We start from the raw sequence: 25,265 nt of genomic DNA, 5'->3' as shown, positions 1-25,265 counted from the left end.
AATAACAGTGATAACAACTACCATTGCTTGAGTGCTAACTATGTACCAGGCACTGTGGTAGATGAATTTCTCAAAATAATCTCAGTTAAACATCATTTAATTCAGATGATATCAAATTTTGGCAGCTGTAGTAGTGGTTACCTCTTACTGAGTCCTTACTGCATGCTAGCCAAGGCATTATTAAGCCATTTTCATGCATTATCTTCTTTACTCATTCGTTGTAACAATCTTATGGGTGTGAGTTCTATTTTTAATCCTGTTTTTACACATTAAAAAAAAATTCAGGCACAGAGAGGTTAAGGAATTTAGGTAAGTTCACATGGCTAACAAGTGATAGAAACAGGTTTTAAATCTTGGCAGTCCTATGTCCTTCGGAGGAGTTAACAGATGTTTAAGAGTTGTATCTGTAAATTTAAGGCTAGACAGTGAGTACAGAAGTATCATCCCAGTATTGTGAATTCATTCTTTTTGAATAGCTGAAGGTCCCCTGTCTTTTATTGATTCACTTTTGAGGGTTTTTTTTGTTGTTGTTGTTTTGGGTTTTTTTCTTTATTTCATGGATTCATAGAGCTCTTAATCATTAAGGAAAGTTTCAACAGTTCATGAATCTTGTGGTCAAGAGGAGAGGAGATTTACTGTGCCCACACTGGAATAAAATCCATTCTGTTTATTGAACTCTCTCTCTCTCTTTTTAAAGTTTTATTCAGGGGTTGGATACAGTATCAGTTAAAATGCTTTAGTCTGCAAGTAACATAGAACCCCAAATGAATAGATTAACCCATTGGAAATTTATCATACCCAGCCCTTTCCTTTTCTCTGCATTCAGTCCCACTCCAGTAAAAATGGTGGTGCCAAGAAAATAGTGTGCACATTTTCAGTCCTGCACATTTTTTAAATTCATAGACTTTATTTTTTATAGCCGTTTTAGGTTTACAGAAAAATTAAGCTGGCAATACAGAGATTTCCTGTAAGTCTCTGCTTCCCAGTTTCTCCTCTTATGGACATTAGTGTGACATTGTTACAATTGATTAATCAGTATTGATACATCATTATTACAGTCTGTTGTTTACATTAAGGTTCTCTCTTTGTGTTGTATAGTTTGGTGGGTTTTGAGAGATGCACAATGTGATATATCTTACAGAATAGTTTCACTTCCCTAAGTATCCCCTGTTTTCCAACATCCCCCTGAACCCTTGGACTGATCTTTTTTACTATCTCTCTAGTTTGCCTCTTCCAGAACATCTAAAAGTTAGAATCATACAGTACATAGCCTTGTCAGACTGGCTTCTCTCACTTAGCAATATGCATTTAAGGTTCATCCATGTCTTTCTGTGGCTTTTTGTGGCAACCTTTGTGTTGCTGACTAATACTGGTTGTGTGGATGTACCACAGTTGGTTTGTCCATCCACCTATCCAAAGACATCTTGGTTGCTTCCAGCTTCTGTCAATTATGAATAAAGCAGCTGTAAACATTCATATGCAGGTTTTTGTGTTAATGTAAGTATTCAGCTCATTTGAATAAATACCTAGGAGTATGATTATTGGATCAGATGGTAGGACTATGTTTAACTTTTGTAAGACACTGCCAAACTATCTTCTGCAAGGGGAGCAGACCAGGGTGACTGTCTTAAACCAGTCAGGGTTCACCTTCAACGGCAGCTCTCCAGTCGGAGAGGAAGCCCATTATCCTAAGCACCCTGCTTATGAAGAGGGAGCTGGAAAGCAGAATGCCCAGGTAGAATCAGGGCTGTGCCAACAAGCAAGAAAGATGGTAGGAGGAAAGATGGTTGATGGAGGCAACTAAGACAGCCTCAAATGCTGTCTAACCATTAAGCCTTTTCTTTCTTCTCTCTGCTCCTTCCCCTCACCGCCTCCCAAACCACCTCCTCCTATCTCTTCCCCTCATCCCATTCTCCCCTCCCCTCTCCTCTCCTAGCTCAATTTACCATTCTAAATCTACATGCATTACAGAAAGTAGGTTTCAGGGTGTTTAGATTACATGCTCTCAAGCTCTCACCCTGTTCAACCTTAGACCACATAAACATTTTCAGACATTTGGCCAGTCCTGAAATTGTGATATCAGAAAACATATAAATTATTGGAAATGAACAAATGAACTTAAATAATTGTTACACGCTCATAATTATTCCATAGTAATAAAAACTCATCACCCACGCAGAATTAGGCTATTATTACACAATTGCCTGTTGCTAGTCTTGGTTCCACCATTAATGAGCCGTGTAAGTCAGGGCAGGCCTCCCATCTCGATGGGCCTCAGTGCCTTTGGCTATAAAAGAAGGAGGTGAGACGGGCTCATTTCTAGTGCCTCTTTTACTGTAAAATTATATCAATCTGTGACTTGTTGCACACACAGAAAGAACTCCTGAGTAGTAAAAATGCATCAGGTCATAAAGGATTGAGATTTTGGCAAGCTGTAACCTGTTTTTATCACGTCCATGAAGAACTATATTACTCTCTTTAATTGCCCCTAGCCAAGGTTAATTAAGTGTGTTTAAGGTCTCTCTTCCTGTATAATGCGTGCCTCTCTATTTGCTCACGACTGTATTTTCTTCCCTTGCCATTTTTGATCAATAGCTGTCAGCATGCTTTTTGGAGGTCAGTAGCTTCTCTTCAGCACTTGACTGGCAGGTGGCACTTTTGAAGTACCGCACACTTTGCCTGCCTTCTGGCGCTGTCAGTGCCCTGTTAGTTCTTGGCAGAGTGCAGAGGAAGAATCAAGTAACCCAAGTGTCTCCCTCGGACTGACATTGATCTTGGTATTCATCCTCCTTGTCAAAGGATGGCTAAAGAAGGCATAATTAAGAAAGTGTTTGGGCTCGTTAGTTGGGACCAGAAGCCTATCCCACGGTCACTGTTGCTCTTTCATTGTGTTGCTGTTTACCTCTTGGTGGCTGTGATTCTTAGAAGGATTTCTCCTGTCAGCCTGTTATCCTGACTCTGAGAATCTCAGGTTTAAAATGGAATTTCTTAGCACATCAGAGAACTTATAGTTTGATAAAGTCATGATTTTACCTTTTCTTTTTTTTGATTCCTTACCTTCAGGTTTCTTTTCAGACTGTGATTCTGCTTTTTGTTTTTCTTTTTTTCCATTTTATAGTCATTGTGTTAGCTTTTAAAGACCTGTTCTCTATCAGGAACCTGTCCCCTATGTTTCTAACTGCTGAAACAGTGCCTGGCGAGGTGTGAACAAACATTTTGTAGCTTGGTATTTTTGGAAGTGTTTTAAGTGGTAGGTGGCAGGGAAGAATCCTGGCAGCCGTTTAGAAAGTACGTTGTTTTGGAGGAGAGACCATAGATGCCTTGTTTTTTTTGGTGAAGTTATTCAGCAGCATTTCTGCCATGCCCTTAGTGCAGTCCTCTCATGGGGGGAGCTTGCCTGGCAGGAGGGCTGCTGTGAGGAGCTGGTATTTCTGTGGTGGCAGCTGACAGTCACTGATGGCTTTGGGGCAGCACTGGAGCAAAATAGAATGACTTTGCAGGATGCTCTTGCTGTTGCTGTGTGTAGGGATCCTGGCAAGGGATCTGGAGGTGAAAGAAAGTTGCAACAGATCGAGTGGTACCGGGTGAGATGGAGGAGAGCATAAGATTTAAACACTGCCATGGAGGAGCGTTCAGACAGGAATATTGTTCATAAATCAAGGTCGATGGCGGCCTGCTCTGGCCTGGAGTAGCCAGAATGTCTTGGTTGTGGAACACTAGAGAGCTGGAGGAGAATATTTTTGGAGTCTGTGTAGCTGGACATCACCTATTTGATTACTCCTAACAGTTCACGCTGCGTTTCGTTGCAGATTCGAATCGTCCTCCCACGCCATCAGTATGAGCGCCTATTTGCGGGAACAGAGAAGGGAGCTGTACAGTCGGAGTGGAGAACTTCAAGGTGGGTAATTGACCCTCTCTGGAAAAATGAGTTTTCTGGAGGAAGATCTGACGTGTTTATAGCATGTGAATTTGAAGTCTGCATTCACAGGAATCTTTCAAGATCACAAAGATTTAAAGACTTGGTAATCTGTTTCTTCTATCATGTCCCAGCCTCTGCTGCCAAGCAGCTTAAACTATTACCAGGGCCACAGGATTTATAGACCTGCTACCATTCAAGTGGGAACTCAGAGCAAGAAGAAATGAGGTCAGTGTCTTCGTGCTTAAAGATGGCATTCTGAGCATGCAGTCATAGTCCAGGGGAAAGCAGTCTTCTGTGGCTGCCACTGCTGCTTTTAATTACTGTTTTCAGTACTTTCTGGAATATGGCAAGAGTACTTGAGATTCGGGAAAAAAGGGCAAATGCAGCCCCTGTTATTACTTAAAGGGAAGAAGTTGTTCTAATCAACGTAACTTTGATACACAGGATATTTGATACTCATATGCGGTTATTGAAGAGTTGTAATCTGCAGAATGAAATACTTAAGAAACTAAATTATTAAGTAAACTTAATTAAATTAAAAAACAGACCAATAACATCTTTTTCTATGACCAAAAGGATGCTAATCATGATAAATGTGATCAATTAAACATTTGTGAGGGTCTGCTAAGTGCATGACATCTAAGCGTTGGATGAGTACAAGGAAATAAAAGATAAAAGCCTTAAGAAAGTAAGGAAATGTGTTATGAATGAATATCAGTAGTAGTATCGGGCAGTCACTGGTAACAACTAAGTAGACGGGATGCATAAAGTTGCCAGCGGAGTTGAGAGAAGGGAGTGATTCTTGGTTTTAAAACTGTGGGCTTTCTCCGTGAAAGATGGATAAGAACACTTTCACTGTCTTTGATGCATTACAGGCACTTGGAGTATTTTGCAGTGACTAGTATACACAGTTAAATATTTAGTTTTTAAAACGCATCATAATTCTACATCAAAATAATATGAAGCAGCCAGCCAGGCCTTTCCAGATTGAAAGATTATTGCCTGGTCATTCCTGTCTTCACCTTCATAATTCATCTAAATACCGGTAAATTTTTCCAGAGGTCCTTCTATGCTGTCTCATAGTTAGATCACAGTAATAATTCCACAGCTCATATATACAGTTACCAGAGCTAAAAGCCTGAAAATGTGTTTGAGGATATAAGGAAAAGGAGATTAGCTTACAGGCATTTTGTTTAATATTAAAGTGTTGCTAACTGTGCTGGTAGACACAATATGTGTGTGTCTCAGAGTCTCGAAGTACCGGAGTACAGAGAGTAGTTAGAATTAGAACAAATGAAGGAGTGAAGGAGGAAGGTGGCCCGGGCTTCTGTAGGCAGCTACCTCCCAGGAGTATGGGGTGGACTGAAAAGCTTGGAAGGAAATGGCAGTTTCTGAACACACCTCCGTGTAGGGCTGATGATACCTGGACTGCCACTTAGGGGGGTAGCAGATTATCTCGGGCCGGAGATGCCTTCCATGTCTCCATCTTCCACCGTAGCGTCCTATTCTTAAATTCAGAGTTGGCCTAAGGAATAGCTTAAATTTACCTTCATAATTTTTCTCACCTGGTTTCTCGTATATGACATTCCTTTAATAAGGGCAAACAGAGTCTTTCTTCTTTCTCTCCCCCCCCCCTTTTTGGCTTGAATCCTGATTATTTCATTTTTATTAACTAATCAACTTGATTTCTCAGAGCAGTTTTAGGTTGTCAGAAAAGCTGAGTGGAAAGGACAGAGAGTAGTAGCCCCTGTCCCCACAGGCGCACGACCTCCCCTGCTCTCAGCATCCTGCACCACAGTAAAGCCTTTCATTTGGCAGTTAGAGATGAAAAGGTAGACCCCATAGTTAGCGGGGACAGTAGTGCACCCTGTCATTCACTCAGATTCACGCATCATTGGTGAGCAAGGATAAATGGCGGTTACTACCTTTTGGTTAGATAGTAGGCATCGTGAGTGAGCACCCCACACCCTGCAGTAGCCACGCGGAAGGATTTTCTGTGCCGCACTCGTCACTCATGGCTGGTGATCTCTTGAGAGACAGTAGAGCCAGTCAATGAAGAGTAGAAGGTTCTGGGCCCACACTGTCCACATTTAAAATCGAGCTCCCTGTTGCCTAGCTTCCTAAGCTCTGTGCCTCTGTTTCCTCATCTCAAAATGGGGTTAGAAGTAATAGTGCCTACCCCCCGAGGCTGTCGTGGAAGCTAGGTGAGTTAAGGTATAAACAGTGTTTAGCAAAGTGCCTGACATGTCGCAAATGTTATGCCTTTGTCTTTCTCCTCGAATATTGTTACTAGGACGTCACTTAGATTTTCACATCAATTCGGTGTTATGTCTCCTAATTGGGCTAAACCTTACCCAGCTTTCCAACATAAATTTAGTTGTTCTGGTGAACAACTAGTATATGAAATTCCCTGCCGGTCCCTCGTGTCCCTAACTTAGCACACACACACTCTCTCCCCCTGTGCTTGTGGCCCTTGCTGTGTGCTCACATCTTTAGTGTTCCCTTTCTGATCACTTTCCACACTATATTGTGGATTAATTTTCTTTTTTGAGTTAGCCACTGAACTCTAAGCTGCATGAAGGAAATACTGTTTTATTTCCTGTGCTGAGCACAGTGCTTCATATAGTAATTGTTCAACAAATACCGACCAGCTCACATACAGAAGGAATGAGGACAGCAGGGTCTACAGTAGGATAGAAAGCCTACCGCTGAGGGCTTAGGAAGGGCCCCAGAGAATATGGGACCACTGACAGCCATGATCAGTTTCATAGATTTCCATTAGCTTTTAAGTTTAAGGCAAAGCAGAGGCTATGCCTAGGTACATTTTTGTTCTTGCTGGTTATACATGGCTTTATTAAATAGAAATGTTGCCCTTGAGCTGTCTGGACTAGGACAGCCCTGCTGTATGTAATTGAAAAACATTTTAAAATCCAGCTAAGTTACAGAGGCATTTCATTCTGTGAGGATGGCTAATTGAAGAATCACTATAAGCTAACTAGGAATGTTCCCATCCTTCAGAAAGTTAATTGAAAGAGGGAACTTTCAAGCAATAGTCTATTGTACTTAGCACTGTTCAACAAAATAGGAGGATTCATCTCTGCTTATGGGGGGAAAGTAGTTAGCAAACATCATGTTCATAATAATCATTAAAAAATAACTTAGCTGAGCTGACACATCATATGCTTGGTGAGAGACTTTATCAACTGACCAGTTTTTGTAAAAAAAAAAAAAAGTTTTACAGTGTTTTGTTCGGGAACAAAAGTTTCTCTGATGAATGCTCTTGATATTTCAGCTGGAAAAAGGAGAGGGGAATCACATCTATTTTCCATTAAAAATGGCCATTCTTTTTCAGTCATTCTATTAATCTGGCTGGTCCAAGGACCACAGTGAGATCTGCATTTCAGCTTATTCTGAAAAGGCATAATTGAATAGTTCAGTCAAATCATATGAGACTGGCAGAAGAATTTTGTCTCTTCTCTTAATGTCATGTAGCTGCAGGCTTCACTTCCCAGTGGTTGGGTTCATAAGGTCAGCTCTTCCTTCTGTTGCCGGAGAGCGGTAGAGAAAAGGCTATCAAAGTAACACTGAGCAGCTCAAACTTGACGGAAGTTAAGTTCCTGCCAACATTCTCAATTCATCACGCAATTAAAAATGTTACTCACCCTAACAACACACAAGGGGGAAAAAGAATGAAAAAATGAGATTTCTTTGGTATCATCAACCCATCTCAGTTGGCTCTAACTGTTAGGGTACAGATGGTTCATTATATAGTCTGCTGTTGGCAGTTGGGCTGAAGAGGTGGGATGCTGTTTCAAAGTGTGCAGGCAAACAGGTGGAAATCTAACTTGCGTATGTCTCCGTTAATCATAGACTTCCTGTTGTTTTGAGCGTCTCTCGTTGTACTGCTTAGACAGCTCTGTTGTAGGTTAGAAAGATAAATGTTTTAATGAACATTTAGCTTGAATATAGCTTCTCAGGTTTAATGTGTGTGTCTTCAGGAGAATAAGATAACTGATGAACACATTATCTCATGAGGGTGAAAAAAAAATCAAAATAGTTGCTGCTGCTCATGACCAAAATAAGCTCTTCAGTTAATCAGTCCCCTGTGTCTTGGTTTTCTCATTTGAAAAATAGAACTGTTAGCACTTCTGACTCTTTTAGGGGGGATATTGTAACTATAAAATTAGATATTAAAACTCTGGAAAAATTAGAATAGCTGTAATTGATTAAAATTAAAGTGGCGCTGTAGAGACTTGTTCATCGTGGAATGAGGTGAATTGTGTCCTCTTCCATTTCTCTCTCATTTCCTCCTCCCCTCCGGTCTCCCTGTTGCACTGAGTCTGCTCTCAAGGTCACCAGTGACTTCCGTCTTGGCAGAGTCAGTGTTGGCTTTTCTGTGTTTGTCTCACTTGGTCTTTCAGCAGCATTTTCCTCTTCCTTCCTCCTCATGTTCTTTCTGAGCCTTCTGCAGGACTCCCCGGGAGTGTCTCCTGGTTTCGTCCTGGAATCTTTCCTTTGCACACCGGGCAGACTCTCCCCAGATGATCTCAGCCGCAACCAAGCTTTGCTTAGGGCCCAGGTGCAGATAACTCCCAGACCTACGTCTGCTGCCCAGATCTCATTATTGTTTCTTTATCTCTTCCAGCATCCTGTCCTCCACTCCCATTCTTAATCACAGCATGTTTTTAATTTTCCTCATAATATTTTTCCTAATACTTACATCTTACTAACTTACTAATTTTCTGCACTTCAGTCAAAAGGCAATTCTTACTCGTTAGTGCATTCCAGTGCCTAGGACAATTCTTGGCTTGATTTAGGAGTTTAGAAACTATGTGATGAAGGAAGTACACTCACTCACTATCTCCTTATTTGTAGGTACAAGCCTACTTATTTGAGAAATTCTAGTGGGAACTTTAATAAAGAGAGCAGGAGTTCTGTGATTTGTCTTTGCTCTGTTTTAAACATGGTACAACTCACAGATGGGTGGAGTACATTAATTGTCACAGATCCAAGTAGAAATGTATACTCAGTTTTGATTATAGTTTCTTTTCTGTCTCAGTTTTCTTAGTACTTCTGTTCGTACTTGATATTACCTTTAAAAGTGCCATTTTTATTCCCATTAGTTTAATAAGTGGCATTTCTATAGCCCTGGCATTGAAATATTCTGTAAATCTCTAGGGGAATTGTCTTCTTTAAGAGGATTTGCTTTACATAGTAAATATGAAAGGATTGGCATCAGGGAAAACTGGGCTCTTATACTGACCTGACGTGAATTCTCTGAGTATTTTTTTCTAATGGGTTGTTGGTGACTGGTGGTGTGAATACGTAATGATATCATATGTAATTAATCTGCTTGGAGTTACCTTGCTTTAAGGTAAAGCAGTATTTGAAACAGATTAGCCATGAGTTGATTGTCCTTTTTACTAAAGAGTATATAACAGGGCTCTCCTAAGTAACAAGCTGTTCTAGAATGGAGCATTTAAAGCACGATTTCATTTATGCCCACAGTTTCAGGGACATTTTGGCTGAAGTGAGGCAATTTTACCCTCATACCACCCATTTGTTCCACAGCCTGAAATGTAAGAAGCACTTGGAAAGATATAAAGCTGATTAGATATAAATCTGATTAGAAAATTCTTCGTAGTCTTTAAAATTTTGCTTAATGACTTTGTTAATAACTGGGTAACAGTGTGCAGGGGACGTGGGAAAAAAGTACTTTTTTCTTGTTAAAATTGCATATAATTATTTCAAAATAACCTTAATCTTTTATAGTTATCTCTTGTGTTATAGGTTCTAAAACTGTATAAAAATTGATTCCCCTTCCTTTGGTGTATTTATATTCTTGCTTTTTAAAAAGACCCATCTTAACTTACCTTTATGTAAGATTTGTCTTACAATGAAGTTATAATAGAATTTTTATAAAAGCTAATTTCTTCATCTATTTCTAAGAAGTAGTAAGTAATAAATATACTTTCCTCAGGTCGTGAACAGACTAACGCGTTATTTCAAATCATTTAGGAAATAAAAGTGTTCTTATGCCACGATTGTTACTGAGTGTACCAGCTCTTAGCCTGAGTGTAGATACTTACTTTACTTAAAAATGTTCTTCATTTGTGGTCTTAGTTGATAGAATATGGATTTATTTCCTGAATAACTCTAGTTCATACGACGTCCTCTCTGCCCAGTGGACAAACCACTGGGAGCTGGACCATGTGGAACAGCCTGGAGGCCATGAGAAAGTGGATCTTGAGAGTGCAAGGTAGCCATCACAAAGCCTCCGTAAAGCCCGAGAGCCTCGCTCTTGAGAAATGGTCCTCGATCATCATGTGGAACTAGTCAATGACATAAAACCTTAGGCAGAAGAACAGTAGAATCATGAGTGCATCACAGAGACTGGCTCTTGTCTCCCAGCATCTGTTCTATATTAACAGAGCCCCTGATTTTCAGCTGGGCATGTGACCACCCCAAATAGAAATATTTCTAAGCTTTCCTTGCAGCCAGCCATAGACCTTTAATTTACTTCTCACCAATAGAATTTGCAGTAAGTGATGTGCGTAACTTCAGGTCTTAAAGGGGAAGAGTGGGCTCTCCTCGCCCACCTGGTGCACTTGTGCTGTGTGAAGATGTTCACGTGCACAATATGAATGAAGCATGGTGGGCAGTAGTGATGGCAGAGCAACGGGATCAAAGGAGCTTGGGTTCCTAGGACTGACTGTGACGTGCCACACTGATGCCTGGAGCCACCATACGATCCATACTTCTCTCTGAGAATAAATAAATAAACTGTCTTGTTTAAGTCCCTAGTATTTTGATTCTCTATTACTTGCAGCCCTACTTAGATCCTAATTCATTCAGCATGCAAACATGTGATCAGAGCTCTGATATGCATTGTGAGAGAGTTGTATGTGTATGTAACTGCGATGTGCATACAAGTTCTGGGAAAGGCAGGGAGGCTTTCATAAGCTTTGAAGGTTCAAGCTGCTTATAAAGGATGAAGAGACGCTTTCCAGATAAAGAAGGAAGGGGGTTGGCATTTCAGGCAGTGGGCATGGGGGATAAATACACCAAAGTGTGAGAGGCTTTTCTTGTTTCATAACATGAATTGGAAATAACTTTTTGTGTTAATTAAGGAAATCAGTTTATGTATACAGACTTCTACTGATGATAATTTGTTACTTTTGGGAACCAGAGAGAGTAGAAAGGACACCAAAGCTCTTGTCAATGGCTTTGGCCGTTGTTCATTGTTAACAATTAAGAGATTAAGAATTGATAAAACCAATGGTGTATTGGTGATGACAGGAATATAAAAGTCATTATTATATTAGAGCAAAAGCTAAATGTAATCACACACTGGGTTTTCTGAGTGGTGTTCAAATGGTTTAGCTTTACTGCTTTATTATTAAAAACCCAACAGAAAAAATAACTTTTAAACACAACCATTGTAACGTACTGCATCAGACTGTGCATGGTAGATTTGGCTGGAGATATTGGCAGTGCCTGGATCTTGAAGAACCAGCCCATCCTCATTCCAAAGTACCTTGTTCAGTTTAGGCTGCAAGTGGCAGCTTGGTTCTGTATGGAGATGGCAGAGTTCTGTGTGCTCACGTTGCATTTCCAGCTAGTAAGTGTGGTGCGGATGAAAATATACACCAAGTTACTTTTGGCTTCGCCACAGTTTTAAACTTGAAAAGCCCATATTACAGTAATATAGGATATGATGTATGAATGCTGCATGAATATTGTAATAGTCATAATATAGGATGTTCATTCCTAGAATTGTGATGACATCTACTGAATTGCAGCCAGTTCATTTACATATTCATGCCCACTTAGCTCAAATAAGTCCCTGTTTGTTTGCACATTAATGTCTGATTTCAGCACCAGTTAACTAATTTACATGTCCCTGTTCAGTTGGTTAGTGAGGTTCATATGCAGAATATTGGTGCAGCTGTTTGTGCTTTGAGTAGCTAAGGGAGCATCGTGATTGAGTGGAAGGAGACCTCGCTGCTCATCTTGGTTTTACTAGGCAGGTCACTTTACCTGTTGAGCCCTAGATTACTCATCTGTGTAATGAAGCTAGCGACACTTTCTTAGGGTTCTTGTAATTGATAATATAGGAGGTGACAATATATCATCAACATTTCTAGGCCAACTGTATTCTGGGTCCTGCTCCTGGAGCATCTGCGTATGAGAGAGTTCTGGGTACCCTGACGTGCAAACACTGACAGTTTTAATGAATGTTATAAGTACTTTGGGGAATGTGGAAGAGACAGCACAACATTCCCTGGGGAGTCACAGCGGGTATAACAAAGGAGGAATCTTTGTATTGGAAATGGAAAGATGAGTTAACCAGACTGACCAGAGGAAGGGCATTCAACTGTTAAGTAGGGAAAAGATATAAAACAACACACGGCTGTGTAGGAGCTTCATGGAACTGTAGGTGTTTCGTTGTGGTTGAAGCACATGAGGAAGATTGAACCCAGATGAGGGAGACAGGTGGGCAGATCTCAGAGGACCTGGTGTAACAGCAGCAGGCATGGTTTCTGTCCTGTGAGTGATAGGGCGTCCTCGAAGGATTTCGAGCAGGAGAGTCACATAATCAAAGCTGTACTTTATGTTAAATCATCTGGTGGCTTGTGGAGGGTGAATCTAGTGCAGGGAGGTTGTGGACAAGAAGGCAGGTTGTGTGTTGTTTCAGGTGAGAGCTTATAGAAGATTATGCCAGCTTTTTAGAAGGGTAATAGCAGTGAGGATGGAGGAGGGGGATAGATCTAAAAGCCAGTTTCGAGGTAGAATCAGTTAGATACAATGACTCATTCTGTGTGGAGTTTGAGCAGGAGGCAGGCTTGATTCCCAGTTTTCCCAGCTGGTGACTTGGGTAGTTAGTGATGTTATTAAGATATGAAACACAAGAAGAGAAGTAGTTTTTATGGGATGTTAGGGGTGAAGAAAGCTTTTTAAAATATATATTTGCATGTTTCTCTCTTAGTTTTATTTAGATCTATCTCATGTAATCAAACTTTAGCTCAGTTAACTAATCACATTAATCTGTTATGAACTCCCTCATAATTAAGGCATTCAGCAGTATTTGATTACCCATTACCGTTCTCCTTCCTAAGTGCAGAGTATTGGAGTTAGTTTCCTTCCCTCCCTCTTCCTCTCTATTTTTACATTGCAGACAATGCCTTCCCCTTTCTAGGCTTTGACTGGTCTATTAATTGTAGTGCCCTTTTACGTCTCTGAAGAATGTGAATTCTTTAATTTGTACTTCTAGATGTATCCTGTATTTTTATTATTAAAATCAAGCTACCATCCATCTTTCTTAATAACTGGCTTTATGATTTTGCACAATTGTAAATAGCAGTTAATTGATTTTCTGTGACTCTCATTCTGTCCAAAGTTCTAGATTCTTGGATCTCAGCCCCTCGGTCACTCTCTGTTCTTAGATCTGTGCCTGAGGACTAGTTAGTGGCTCAGGGTGTAGTGTCTGCACTCAGGCTTCCTACCTGGGTGACTTTGGGCAAATTAACTCCTTGGTGTGTCAGTTTCATTTTCTATAAACTATGAATATAATATACTTGTCTCATTGGGCCATAGTGAGGATAAAAAGAACAAAAAAATGACTAAGCATGGTAATGGACAGATAAATCCAAATAGAATCACCTAGAATGGTCCTTTGAAACTCTTAGTCTTCTTTTCTGTTTTCTTTGACAAAAGTCCTTTTAGTTAAGGAGAGTGTTGAGAAAACATGTTTATCTCGGTGATCATCACAATCTTACAGTGGTAAGTGGCATCCACTGCAGTAGTTTAGGTGGAATTCAGATCTGTCTCTAATAGAGACGACAGTGCTCAGTGACTCTTCAGTGATCTGCTCTTCCCGATTATATCCGCCCCAGAGATAAATATTCACGTAAGTACTGAGAATGGCCATTTTTCTTCAAAGATATTTTGATCTTCAATGTCACTAACTGAATTTTATGACACAAATAATTTAGAATGATTAGTATCTGACAAAAATAGCAGGGTAAGGTGGCATGGACATTCCTTCCACTTATGAATTAACTACTTGCACATCTGAGCATTTGATAATGTTTTCTGTACATTGCTGTTTTGCCTTCCTCTTTCCTCCAATTTAAAATCATTTCCTTGCTACTTGTGATGACGAAAAGTGAGAAGAAAGTTATACTCTAACTCATGATTTGCTAATAACTCTTAACCTAAAAACATCCTAGAGCTAGCAGAGAGCTCGACTTAGTGCCATAAAGGGAAATAAATTGAAATGATTGTTTGAAAACAACAAATTCTTAAAAACTATAGAAGATGACTGAAACAAAGTGGGGAAAAAAAAAAAAAGACGGCTACTCTGATAGGGAAATTTTTGACTTGGCCCGGAAGGTGAGCAATGAACTGTGTGTGGACACCACTCCCAACAGATGGCTACAGAAAGAGGACTGATGAAAGGCTGTTGATGGGACAAACCATTCATTCATTGATGATTATCTTCCCTTTGTAGAGTCTGTGACTCTTACTGGAATCAGTAATTCCAACTCTTAAATATTTCATGAATCATTTAAAAAATTTTTTGAGAGGATCTTTTGCCACAAAAATTCTTTGGTGTCTAATTTGAGGGGTTGACTCAGATCATTTCAAGACTGTTTACTCTGATTAACTTAATAGTTTTCTCAGAATGAATACAGAATTTGGTCTTATTTCTTAAGGAATTGAAATCCTTTGTCATCCTCAAATCAGACAGTACGTCTTTTGTTTTGTTTTTTTACCTTCACTTCTAGGACATTTTTAGGCAAATATAATGCCCAGATGGAATAATTAGCTCAATTTTAGAAGGTGTTTGTATAGTTTTTAGCCATAATTGTTTTATTTTACACTTTGAAATTTGTTGCTGCTTCAGATACTTTTAGAAGTAATAATATAAATTGTATCAACAGAAATTCTCTCTGATATGTGAGCTTTAGTTCCCTAAGAACTAAATTCTTTCTGTTCTTTCTTTTTTCTACCTCATTTTCTTCATTATAACTATTGCCATTTTATTATATTTTACTTTTTATTAAGGTAGAATATGCCTACAATGAAGTGTGTAAAGTGTGCTTATCTTGAATAGACATCTAAAATTTTACATATATATGCAAAATCATGTAACCAGCCCCCAGAAGGTTTTTTATGCCATTTCCCAGCCAGCCCCAGTTACCCTCGAGGTAACTACGATTCTGATTTCTAATGCTATCACTTAATTTTCTGTATTCTTTGACTCAGTATGAAGAGAATCATACAGTGTCTTATGTGTCTTGCTGCTTTTGATCAACATAATGCCTGTGAGATTCATTCATGTTATTCAGGGTATCAGTTTTTTACTGCTGTATATCCCACTGTAAGACTGTAGGACAAATTACTCATTCTCTCTCTTAATAGATATTTATCATTTCCACTTTCGGCTATGATACATAAATCTTCTATGAAGAATTCTATACATGTGCACTCATTTCTCTTGGGAGTATATAAACCTAGGAGTGAAATTGCTGGTTCATGAGCTAAATCTATGTTTAGCTTTAGAAGATACTAACAGGCATTTCACAATTACAGAAATTAATGAGAAGTTGTATGAGAATTTCATTTTTCTACAGTCTCACTAACATGTGAGTTTATCAACCTGTTAGGTTTTCACCATTCTAGTGAATGTGTACTTTATTTAAAAAAAAACTGTAAGATCTCTTCACTTCTGGATATGAATATTCAGTTGACAGTCTATTTCCTGATGCACTGATTTACAGTACTACAGCTTTTCATAGTAAAATGGCCCTGTGTTCTTCCTAGGAAGTACTACTTTGTATGTACAGTTTTACCCAGAATTCTTGGGTGGCTTTTCTTGTTAGAAATTACCTATTAATCTGCTATCACTTTTGAGGTGAAATATAAAAATATCTCTTCCCTCTTTGCCTGTTTTTCTTTTCTTTCTTTCTTTTTTTTTTGTTAATGGCTTTCTATTTTGAATTCTGTCTTTATTACATGTATCATATTGATATTCCCACTGGTGGTAGGCAGAGCTCAAAATTGACCCCAATGACACATGACCTTCACAATTCCTCTGTTTGTGGTCCAGATCTGTGAATATGATGGAATATCACTCCCATAATTAGTTTACATCATATAGCGCCTGTAATGGGATTTTGCAGATATGATCATAGTTCACAATGATTTACCTTTGAGTTAATCAAAAGGGAGATTACTCTTGGTGAGCCTGTCTTTAAGTGAGTCCTTAAAGAGACAAGAAACAGTACAGACAGTAGCCTTGAAATAATTCTTGTGAGAAGATGGGCCATGTGGCCAAGTCCTGAGGTTTCCAGGAGCTGAGAGCGACCCCTGTCCAACAGCCAGCAGGAAAACAAGGTCCTATCACCACAAAGAACTGGATTCTGCCAACAACCTGAGTGAGCTGGGAAGAGGACCCCAAGCCTCTCGTAAGGTTGGAACTCTGGCTCAAACCCTGATTTCAGCCTAATGAGACCCGGAGCACAGGACCTCGCTAACCCGTGCCTGAGCTCCTGACCTACAGAAGTTGTGAGGTAATAAATGGATGTTGCTTTAAACTGCTAAATTTGTGGTGAGTTGTTACACATCAATAGAAAGTGAATATACTACCCAGTCTTGATACTTCACGATTCTTCCTTTGAGACTTCCAAGTATTCCCTTGGACAAATGGATGGAAGTTGCTAAACTAGTTCTCTTGCTGTAAGCAAGGAATTTTGAACTGAGTTTTCCCCTCCTACCCCAAGTTTCCTTGAGCCGTCAATCTTGCAGTTACTCCCTGCCCCTATGGTTCTATGACTTTAATTTAGAAGCTGAAAGGGGCTTTGAGAAAGAGTGGAGTTCTAATAGGTTTTCTGTGTTTCTGTAGACATTATAGTACAAGATAACAGTTTAAAAATTTTTTTATTATACTTTACATATACAATAAAGAGCATCATTATGATAAACCTTTAAGACAAGCCAGACAGCATCTGTTATCCCTCTGGGCTGGCGTGTGGGCACCAGACACTGAACATGTCCAAATCAAGCTCATGATCTCCGCTTCTCCCCACCACCCTCAGACCTGCTCTTCTTCAACAGACCTGATTTCATTTAACAGTCATTCTTGCCTTCCATCTTTGCTCTACACACTCTGTTACTTCTAACCCAGCTACTGTTACAAACCCACCTACTGTTTCTTTTTCAAACGTCTCTTGCCCTATCCAAGCATTTCTAACTTCTATCACCTCTTGGTTGTTACTGTCTCTACCTTAAGTCCTTCCAAACCACTGGCTACACTGGAACCAGAGTGATTTCAAAGTATTCAGTGGTATCTTAGGTCCCTTGTACTAAACCCCATGTCCTTAATATGGCTAATAAGATTCTGCATGATTTGGCCACCACTTACACACAGCCTCTCCTTGGCCTCCTTTTCTCACCACGGCCGTATTGGACTTCTCGGAACTTGTCACGATCATTCAGGCCTTGGGGCCTCCTTAAGTGGCTTGCCCCTCTGTCTTCTCCTTCTTGACAGCTAGTTGTCATCTTTAGTTCTCTGCTTTATGAAAAGATTTTTATATAATGCTTGTTAAGTACTTACCATATGTCAATCAGTATTCTAAAAAATTCTGCAGGGCATATCTTTTTTAAATTGAAATACAGTTGATGTGCAGTATGATATAAGTTACAGGTATACAATGTAGTGGTTCACAATTTTTAAAGGTTATGGTCTGTTTATAGTTATTATAGGATACTGGCTATATTCCCTGTGTTGTACAATATTGGAGTATCTTCATTTATCTTCTTAACTGTTACTTCCTTAGGGAAGCTTTTTTGTTTTGTTTGTTTAAACTTCCCCAAACTAGGTTAGCTTCCTTATTTGTAGCTTGATTATAATTAGTCAATTAATTGCTTATAGTTGTTTATTTGAAATGTGTATTACTCATTTCAAGTCCTACACAGGGAGGAACCGTGTCAGTTGTGTTCACCTTACATATCAACCTCTTTGTCCAATATCTGGTGTATAGTAAGCTCCCAATAAACATTTCTGCTTTTTGGAAATGAAAAGAAGTTCAATATTGCCCATTACCAAATGATGGACTAGATAGAAGCTTAGGTCTTTTCTCTCCAAGTTCAGAGCCTTTTCCAGTATGTTAATAATTCTTTAGAAGATATATGATATATCCTAGATTATACTAAGAAGGAAGATAAGGGGAACTAATGTTATTTGAGAGGAGAGGGTGAAGTTATTGAGATGGCACTTTTTGAGTATATGCATAACTGTCACTTGATTCCTATAATCATTTTGTTAAGTAGGCCTTGTTTTCTAATTTTTTATGGTTAAGCAACCATGGCTCATAAAGTTAAGTGACTTGACTGAAGTCAGAAAAGCAAGACATGATAGAGTTGAACAATTAACATAATAGAGTTTCATTATATATGTTTTGCAAAATAACTTGCATTTGAAATGGCTTGTGCATTTCTCCACCTTATTGAGATGATTTACATATTTAAGGCTCATTCATTTAAAATGAACAACTTGATGAGTTTTGATAGGTTTGTACCCCTGTCAGGATCCAGGACATTTTCATCACCTAAAAGTTTCTTAGTGTCCTCTTGTCCTCTGTTTCTCCCTCTATTCCCAGCCCCAGGCAGCTACTGAAATGATGTCTGTCACAAGAGATTAGTTTGCAATTTCTCTATTTTACATAAACAGAATCAGATAGTGTACAATTTTATGTCTGGCTTCTTTCATTCAACATAATGATTTTGACCTTCATCCATATTGTTGCTTGTATCAGTCGTTTGTGCCTTTGTATTACAGAGTAGTCCTCTGTTGTATGGATATACCACCATAGATGTGGGTATATTACATTGTTTATCCTTCCAGCTGTTGATGTATGTTTGGGTTGTTTCAGTTTTTGTTGTTGTGAATAATGCTGCTGTAAATATTCATGTGCAAGTCTTTGTGTGGGACATATATTTTCATTTCCCTTGGGAATCCTTCAGAGTGGAATTGCTGGATAATATGGTAGGTATTGTATGTTTAACTTTTTAGGAAAATGCCAGTTTTCTAAATTGAGTATGTCATTTTATATTCCCACGAGCAGTATATGCCAACCTTAGATTTGTCAGTCTTAACTTCAGACTTTCAAATGAGTGTGTAGTGGTGTTTTATTGTGGTGGTTTGCACATTTTTAATTCAGTACTGATGTAGAAGGCTATACAGCTGTAGATTTGAGCATTCTATATTCAAGTTAGAATTTACCTCAGATCTTTTTTCTCTTGTTGTCATAATTGATTGAGACCTGTTATTCTATGATATTTCTTTTGGAGTAACTTTTAAAATACTTACCTCCATGAAGTTTTTAAGTACAGAGATAAGAGATAACTATTTTACTCATTTATGTTAAAAATAGTGCTTACTAAAAGCACTGGTTATTGTGTATCTATATAGTTATAGCATCTTCTGAAAGTTTGTGTAGTGTTATTAAACAACAGTGAGTGAGTTCTAAATAACTCCTGCTCTGAAGCTAAAAATTCCCAATTGTTGCCTTTATTAGTACTCACAGGACTAATGCAAAGTGCTGCTAATTAAGACTTTCTATTTTTCTTTGAGTGTCACCACGGCAGCAAATGGTATCTTAAACTGACAAGCTGTAAATTAAAACTTGCAGAATGCAAGACCTAGTCCAGGGAAAATGAAGTTATGTATAGGTGACTTGTTCCATTTGAATTAATCAAAGGGCTGCTGGTGTAGACCAGCTGTGTTCTCTGATGACAAAAATGAATCTTGACATTTGGGATAATGAAAATTCAGTTCAGCACCTCTTAGAGATACATATGATAATATATTGTCAGTCAGAAGCAGAGGGAAAGGGGGAAGCAAAAACCCTGTCTGATTAAAATAGACAATGTGCCAAGTGGACTTTGCTGGATCTCCAGTTTCCAGGAAAAAAAGAATGTCAAGGGAAGCCTTTTACACAAAAATGTTAGGAATAGATATTTTATGGAAGGAAGATATGTGGTGTCTACCTCTTGGGCAATTGCCTTTGTTCACGATTCCTGGTTTCCTGGTTTATGTTACTAGGGTGCAGGATGAGGCATAAAGGGCCTGGGAAGGAGACTCACTTTTTTGGTTTGACAGTATTAATGCAATCATCTAGTTCATACCTTGTAAGCCCACTTATTATTTCCTCTGCATGTGTTTTTTCTAGTTTAGCGGATTAGCTGCACTGTCTCTTCAAAGGCTATCCAATCAAGGAGGGGTTATTAAAACCAGGGCGATTTATGACTGAGAATTAATTAGAGAAGCATTTTCATGCAAAACATCCAATTTTTTGATTAGCAATAGAGCAGGGCCGCAATTAACACTCTAGGAAGCTTAAATTTCCAGCTTTTTGATTCTCAGGAAATGAGATTATCAAACCAGGGTCAGACACTTGACAGCAAAGCAGGGGTGGGAGAGTGTGAAATTATATGTAAAAAAAATTGTCTTTTGATTTTAATTCTCAGATTGCTATTAAGGCAATGGAAAATTCACAGGAGTGGAAGAACAAAAAAATCTGAAAATGCAAGAACCTGAATTGCCTGATTGTTTAGTGGCCTATTTGCTATGCAGAGTATCTGTTGTAAATGTCTGCTTGGAATATGTTTTAGAAACATAGCAATATATTTTGTTCCTGCATTATTACTTATTATTCCATCTTTTGCCAATAAATTTCTTTTAGATATTCAGTGGCTGAAGAATATGTAAAGTGTTTGTTTTGGAGAGAAGCCAAAATTTCTTTGATTAGAAAAGGAGGTTTCTTTTCTGAATGGTGGTTTGGGGTCTATTTATTTTCATTGATGTTTTCAATGATTTTAAATCACTTGAGACATAGTTGGGAGACATAGATTACCATTTAATGATAAGTGACCTTTGTGAAGCTTAGGTATCTGTATTAAGAAGTCAGGCAACCCCAGACCTCCTGTAAAAGAAAGTGTATGCTGTCATCAGCGTAATTGGTGCTCCCCAAGGAGATACAATGTAATGAAAATTCATCTGTTCTGGAAAAATATTTTTCACCTTCTCTTAATTTAGACTTCTGTCTAATTCCAGTTGAGAAATAGAGGAGCAGTGCATCTTTTGTGTTAGTTCACTCTGCCTGGGTAGCACTCTTATCTTCTCTTTATCCATTAGGTTCTAAGATTCCTAAGTAAAGGGACTTTGACGGTATTTTAAATCACCAACCCTTTTCTTCACTGCCTTGTTTTATGCGCCTATGATGGTGTTCTGCATATGTGACTCTATTGATGCGTATTATTTCTGGACTGCCTGTTTTTTGACATAGGTGAAGGATCCCTTCCTAGGCTTGGCATGGAGGTTAGGGAGGGGTTGAAGACTTGTTAATTGGCCTGGGTATATCTGGTTTATCTCATGTTCTCCCAGACTTCATTATTCTATTTTCACAAAGGGTAGGAGCTTTTGTTAGAATCTTGGGGGTTATTTTTAATAACGGCTTCATATGCAGTTTCTGGACTATGCTAACCATGAATGGAAGAGACCATATGACACCTATATAGTAAGTGATTTCTGTCATTGCCTTTTTCTTCCTAAAGCATCTCTACTTTGGGAGCATGATTCATTGAGCTAGTCTATCATTCTTACAGTCCCACTGTTGATTCTCAGCTTTGTCAGTCTTGCCTAATCCTCCTTTCTCTGTAGGTGAAGAGTCTCCATCACTGGCTGGATGAAAATTGGCCACAGTGTAATCTGGGGGAAAGGAGGAGGGAAAACTGCCAGCCAGAGGCTGAGGAGTTGATCTTGTCAGATTCGTAGCCATCAGCTGCAGTGCCGATCTTTTTGGATGTTGATGATTATGTGCTTTTTTGGTGTCCAGTAAATGCTGAAGAATTTATAGCATTATGTTTATAGGTTTTTTTTTTGTTGGAAAATGTTTCTACATTGACAAATCCATAATATAGGAGCCTTTATGCAGATGAATTAGGGATTAATAACCTATGTGGGCATGTGTTGGGGGAATAAGGTTTCATGGATGGCTTACAGGAAATCTGTGACCCCCAACATTGTATGTGCATTTGTTGGAGGCGGGGGAAGAAGTTGCCTGGTTTTCACAAGGTTTGCAAAATGGTATTACATGTTTGTGTGTAAATACACACATTTACAAGTACATATACAAATATAGTTCCCAACTTTGAAAGTCTTGTTATTTGTAGAAGAAAATAATAAAATAACTTCAATAAAAGCACATGAAATGATATCCTTTTGTAATAAGTGTGAATTAAATACATATATACCTATATTCAAATGTTTAAGTATCAAGGGTAGGCAGAAATAATGAATTTATAAAAATTAGGGGAATCAGGTAAGGCATAGCAATTTAATATGAATCATTTTAAAGGAAGCAGTGATTATTATTCAGTGGAGTGGAAAAACCAAGAATAATCTAGGTCTTTTTTCTCTCCTCTAATGCTAGGTTTTTTACAAAAAGAATACGGTTTGATATAGCTCCATCAATCAGTTAATTAAGGAACTTGATTTGCTTTAAGAAGCTTACAATTGGTAGTAACCTTATTACATTGTGGAATTCCCAGTGGTGGGGTAAGGGTGTCAGCTGTTCTACTGGCAACATTTCTGCTTTGTTTGGTTTGCTATGGGTTCCGTTTATATAGTGGTGGATGATGGACTTGGAAGAAGGCTATTTAAAAATCTTTGCTGGCGATGATTGGAAAGAAAACTTTTACTTTTTAAGTATGATACAATCAGTCTTTAATAGTGATTGACTCATGTATGTTTATATGATTATATATATATATATATAGATATAGATATTTAACTATGAAATCTATAAATGCTTATTGTTGAAGTTTCTATTGGGAAAATTACATTGAGTGTTGAAACTCTCTTCTTTAATCCCATTGCCCATTGAAATACCTGATTTGATAAGGATATCCTATTCCAGCAGAAACAGATAGTAGGAAAAAAGAAGTCCATGTTCTTAAGATCCTGATAAGTCTAATTTATGAAATTAGATGTTTATGAGCATGAGGGTTGGTGTTGGCCAGTATAATGGAAGGTTGAAAGAAAACTCAGGGTTCAAAGCAACGGATTCGGAGATTCAGGTCAGGGAATGAAATACATTAATCCTCTGTGTGGTAGTTGCCAAGCCCTTAAAGTAGGGATAAATTTAAAGTAAAGCGCAGGACTGAGTCTTGGTTGAAGAATAGCTCAGGAGACTTGAGGAGTGTCCTGTATCAGGGAGAGGGTGGGCAAGTGGATAACCAAGGTTTGTTAAGTATAAAAATCTTCCTCCATCAGCTTTAAAAAAAAAAAAGCTCACCTAGATGAAGTCTTAATGATTCCCAGTAACCATAATCAAATATTTGCTTTTGCTTCTAGTGCCCTTTTGTGAGTTTTGCTAATAACTATACCTTTGTCTGTGAGCCTGATACATCTGAGACTGTGGGTTTATTTTAATGATTTAATAGTCTGCTCTTGAATACAAATTTCTGAGTGGGACTTGTATGACTTTTGTGACCAATATGATAATGGTCATTTAAAAACAATCTTTGGATAAATAAGAGCATCACATCTTTAATGTTTTGTTTTGATGACATGAAATGAACGAGAGCCATGATCATTCTTTTTTTTTTAAACTTTTTGTATTGAGTTATAGTGAGTTTACAATGTTGTGTCAATTTCCAGTGTAGAGCACAATATTTCAGTTATACATGAACATACATATATTCATTGTCACATTCTTTTTCGCTGTGAGCTACCACAAGATCTTTTATATATTTCCCTGTGCTATACAGTACATTCTTTTAATATATAACATTCTTTTAATATATAACAACAAGAATTTCTGTCTTTTTCATGAACCTTCTTTGAGGCCCAGGTGATTGCAGAATCTCCCAAGTTCCTAAGAGGACTCCAAACTCACTCTGATTCTTCTAAAAATTTAGTACAATTGCAAATCCCATTAATGTTTTCAGATTTCTCTCTAATTGCTTGATAGTGTAATAACAAAAGCTTGATAGTATAATAACAAAAGCTTGATGTTCTGTAGCTGGATTCCCTGAAATAATGTAAAAAGTGTTACACATGATGAGTAGCTTGGATGACTTCCCACATTCCTCTTTGGGAATCCTAATTGCTATCTTTTTATGGTTGTATTCAGCTTAATTGCCGTTAACCACTGCTGAAGCCTCCTGCTTAGTCACTGTGCAGTCTTGCCCATCAGTGGCATTGAGTACGGGATGAATGAACAGTCCCTTCTTAGTGTGTTCAGTGAATGTCTGTATATTTCTAAATGATCTTCCTCAACTAGACTTTGCTTGAAATGGGAGATACACTGAAGAAATACTATGAAGAGTACTTCCACAGAAGTTGGCTTATTTGGTAGTTGTATTATATTTGGCAGACAGGTTATGTCAGAATATCTAAATGGATTAGGAAGATAATTTCTTTATTGATGTCTGATTGATTTAAGTTGAAGGTAACACTCCACAATAGTGATCTAGTAATCTAAGTATACTCATGTGTGTGAATGAAATTTGAATGGATTTAGTGATACTAAACCCCTCAAAACATTATATTCTCCTGTGAGGCTAGGCGGTATCTTCTGACTTACTATAGTTTAGTGGTTTTTAAGCTGTTTGTTCTCTGGATCACTTAGAAGCCTGATTCCCAGTCCTCCCTTGAAACCTTCAACCAGGGAGGCTTAAGGTCTTTCCTTTTTTGTTTTATATGTTAGGATTCAGTGTAAGATTTTTATTTCTTTCAAGTGTTCATCTGTAAAATCCTGTGTGTTTTGAATTTTATACATGAAATTGTTGTTCACCTTGACTGGCGTGTAATTTCCTAGCCTTTAGTAAAACCTTTTAACCTCTCACGCCTGTTCCTCTGCTCAGACGATCCACTATAAGGAATTTGGGTTCGTCCTTCTGGTTGCTGTTCTATGTATTTATAATATGTATCACATGATCTCACATATACACATTTTCCAAATTTTGCTATTTCAAAAATTTTGCAGTGGACTCTTTAATGAACATTTGTGAATACTCCTTTATGTAGGTATGTAGAAGAGGAACACTGGGGTAAGATGATAAGTCTCTTCAAAATTTGAATATGAAAATTTGAATTTGAATAGGCTACTAAACTACCCAAAAAAATTTGTCAGTTTGTACTCTCTCCAAAAGTCTATATCTTTACATCTTTGACATCATTTGATATTATCAGTTTTTAAAAAAGGTGACTGAAGTATATACCCAATTACTTGCCAGGTTTAACATTTTTCTGCATTTATTTGACATTAGTAGT

General features: G+C 38.2%; 1 protein-coding gene across 1 annotated transcript in view; it reads left to right on the top strand.

The window, feature by feature from the left end:
* EXOC4 (exocyst complex component 4) overlaps positions 1–25,265 on the top strand; it is a 685,089-nt gene that overhangs the window by 181,515 nt on the left and 478,309 nt on the right. Inside the window, exon 9 of the mRNA XM_006216779.4 lies at positions 3,810–3,898. Coding sequence (XP_006216841.1) covers positions 3,810–3,898 — 89 coding nt within the window. The remainder of the gene's footprint in view (positions 1–3,809; positions 3,899–25,265) is intronic.

Source organism: Vicugna pacos, chromosome 7 (assembly GCF_048564905.1).
Source record: "Vicugna pacos chromosome 7, VicPac4, whole genome shotgun sequence".
In the NCBI taxonomy this organism is placed as follows: Eukaryota; Metazoa; Chordata; class Mammalia; order Artiodactyla; family Camelidae; genus Vicugna; species Vicugna pacos.
Note: the sequence above shows the minus strand (reverse complement) of the source record. Positions and strands in the feature narration are given on the sequence as shown.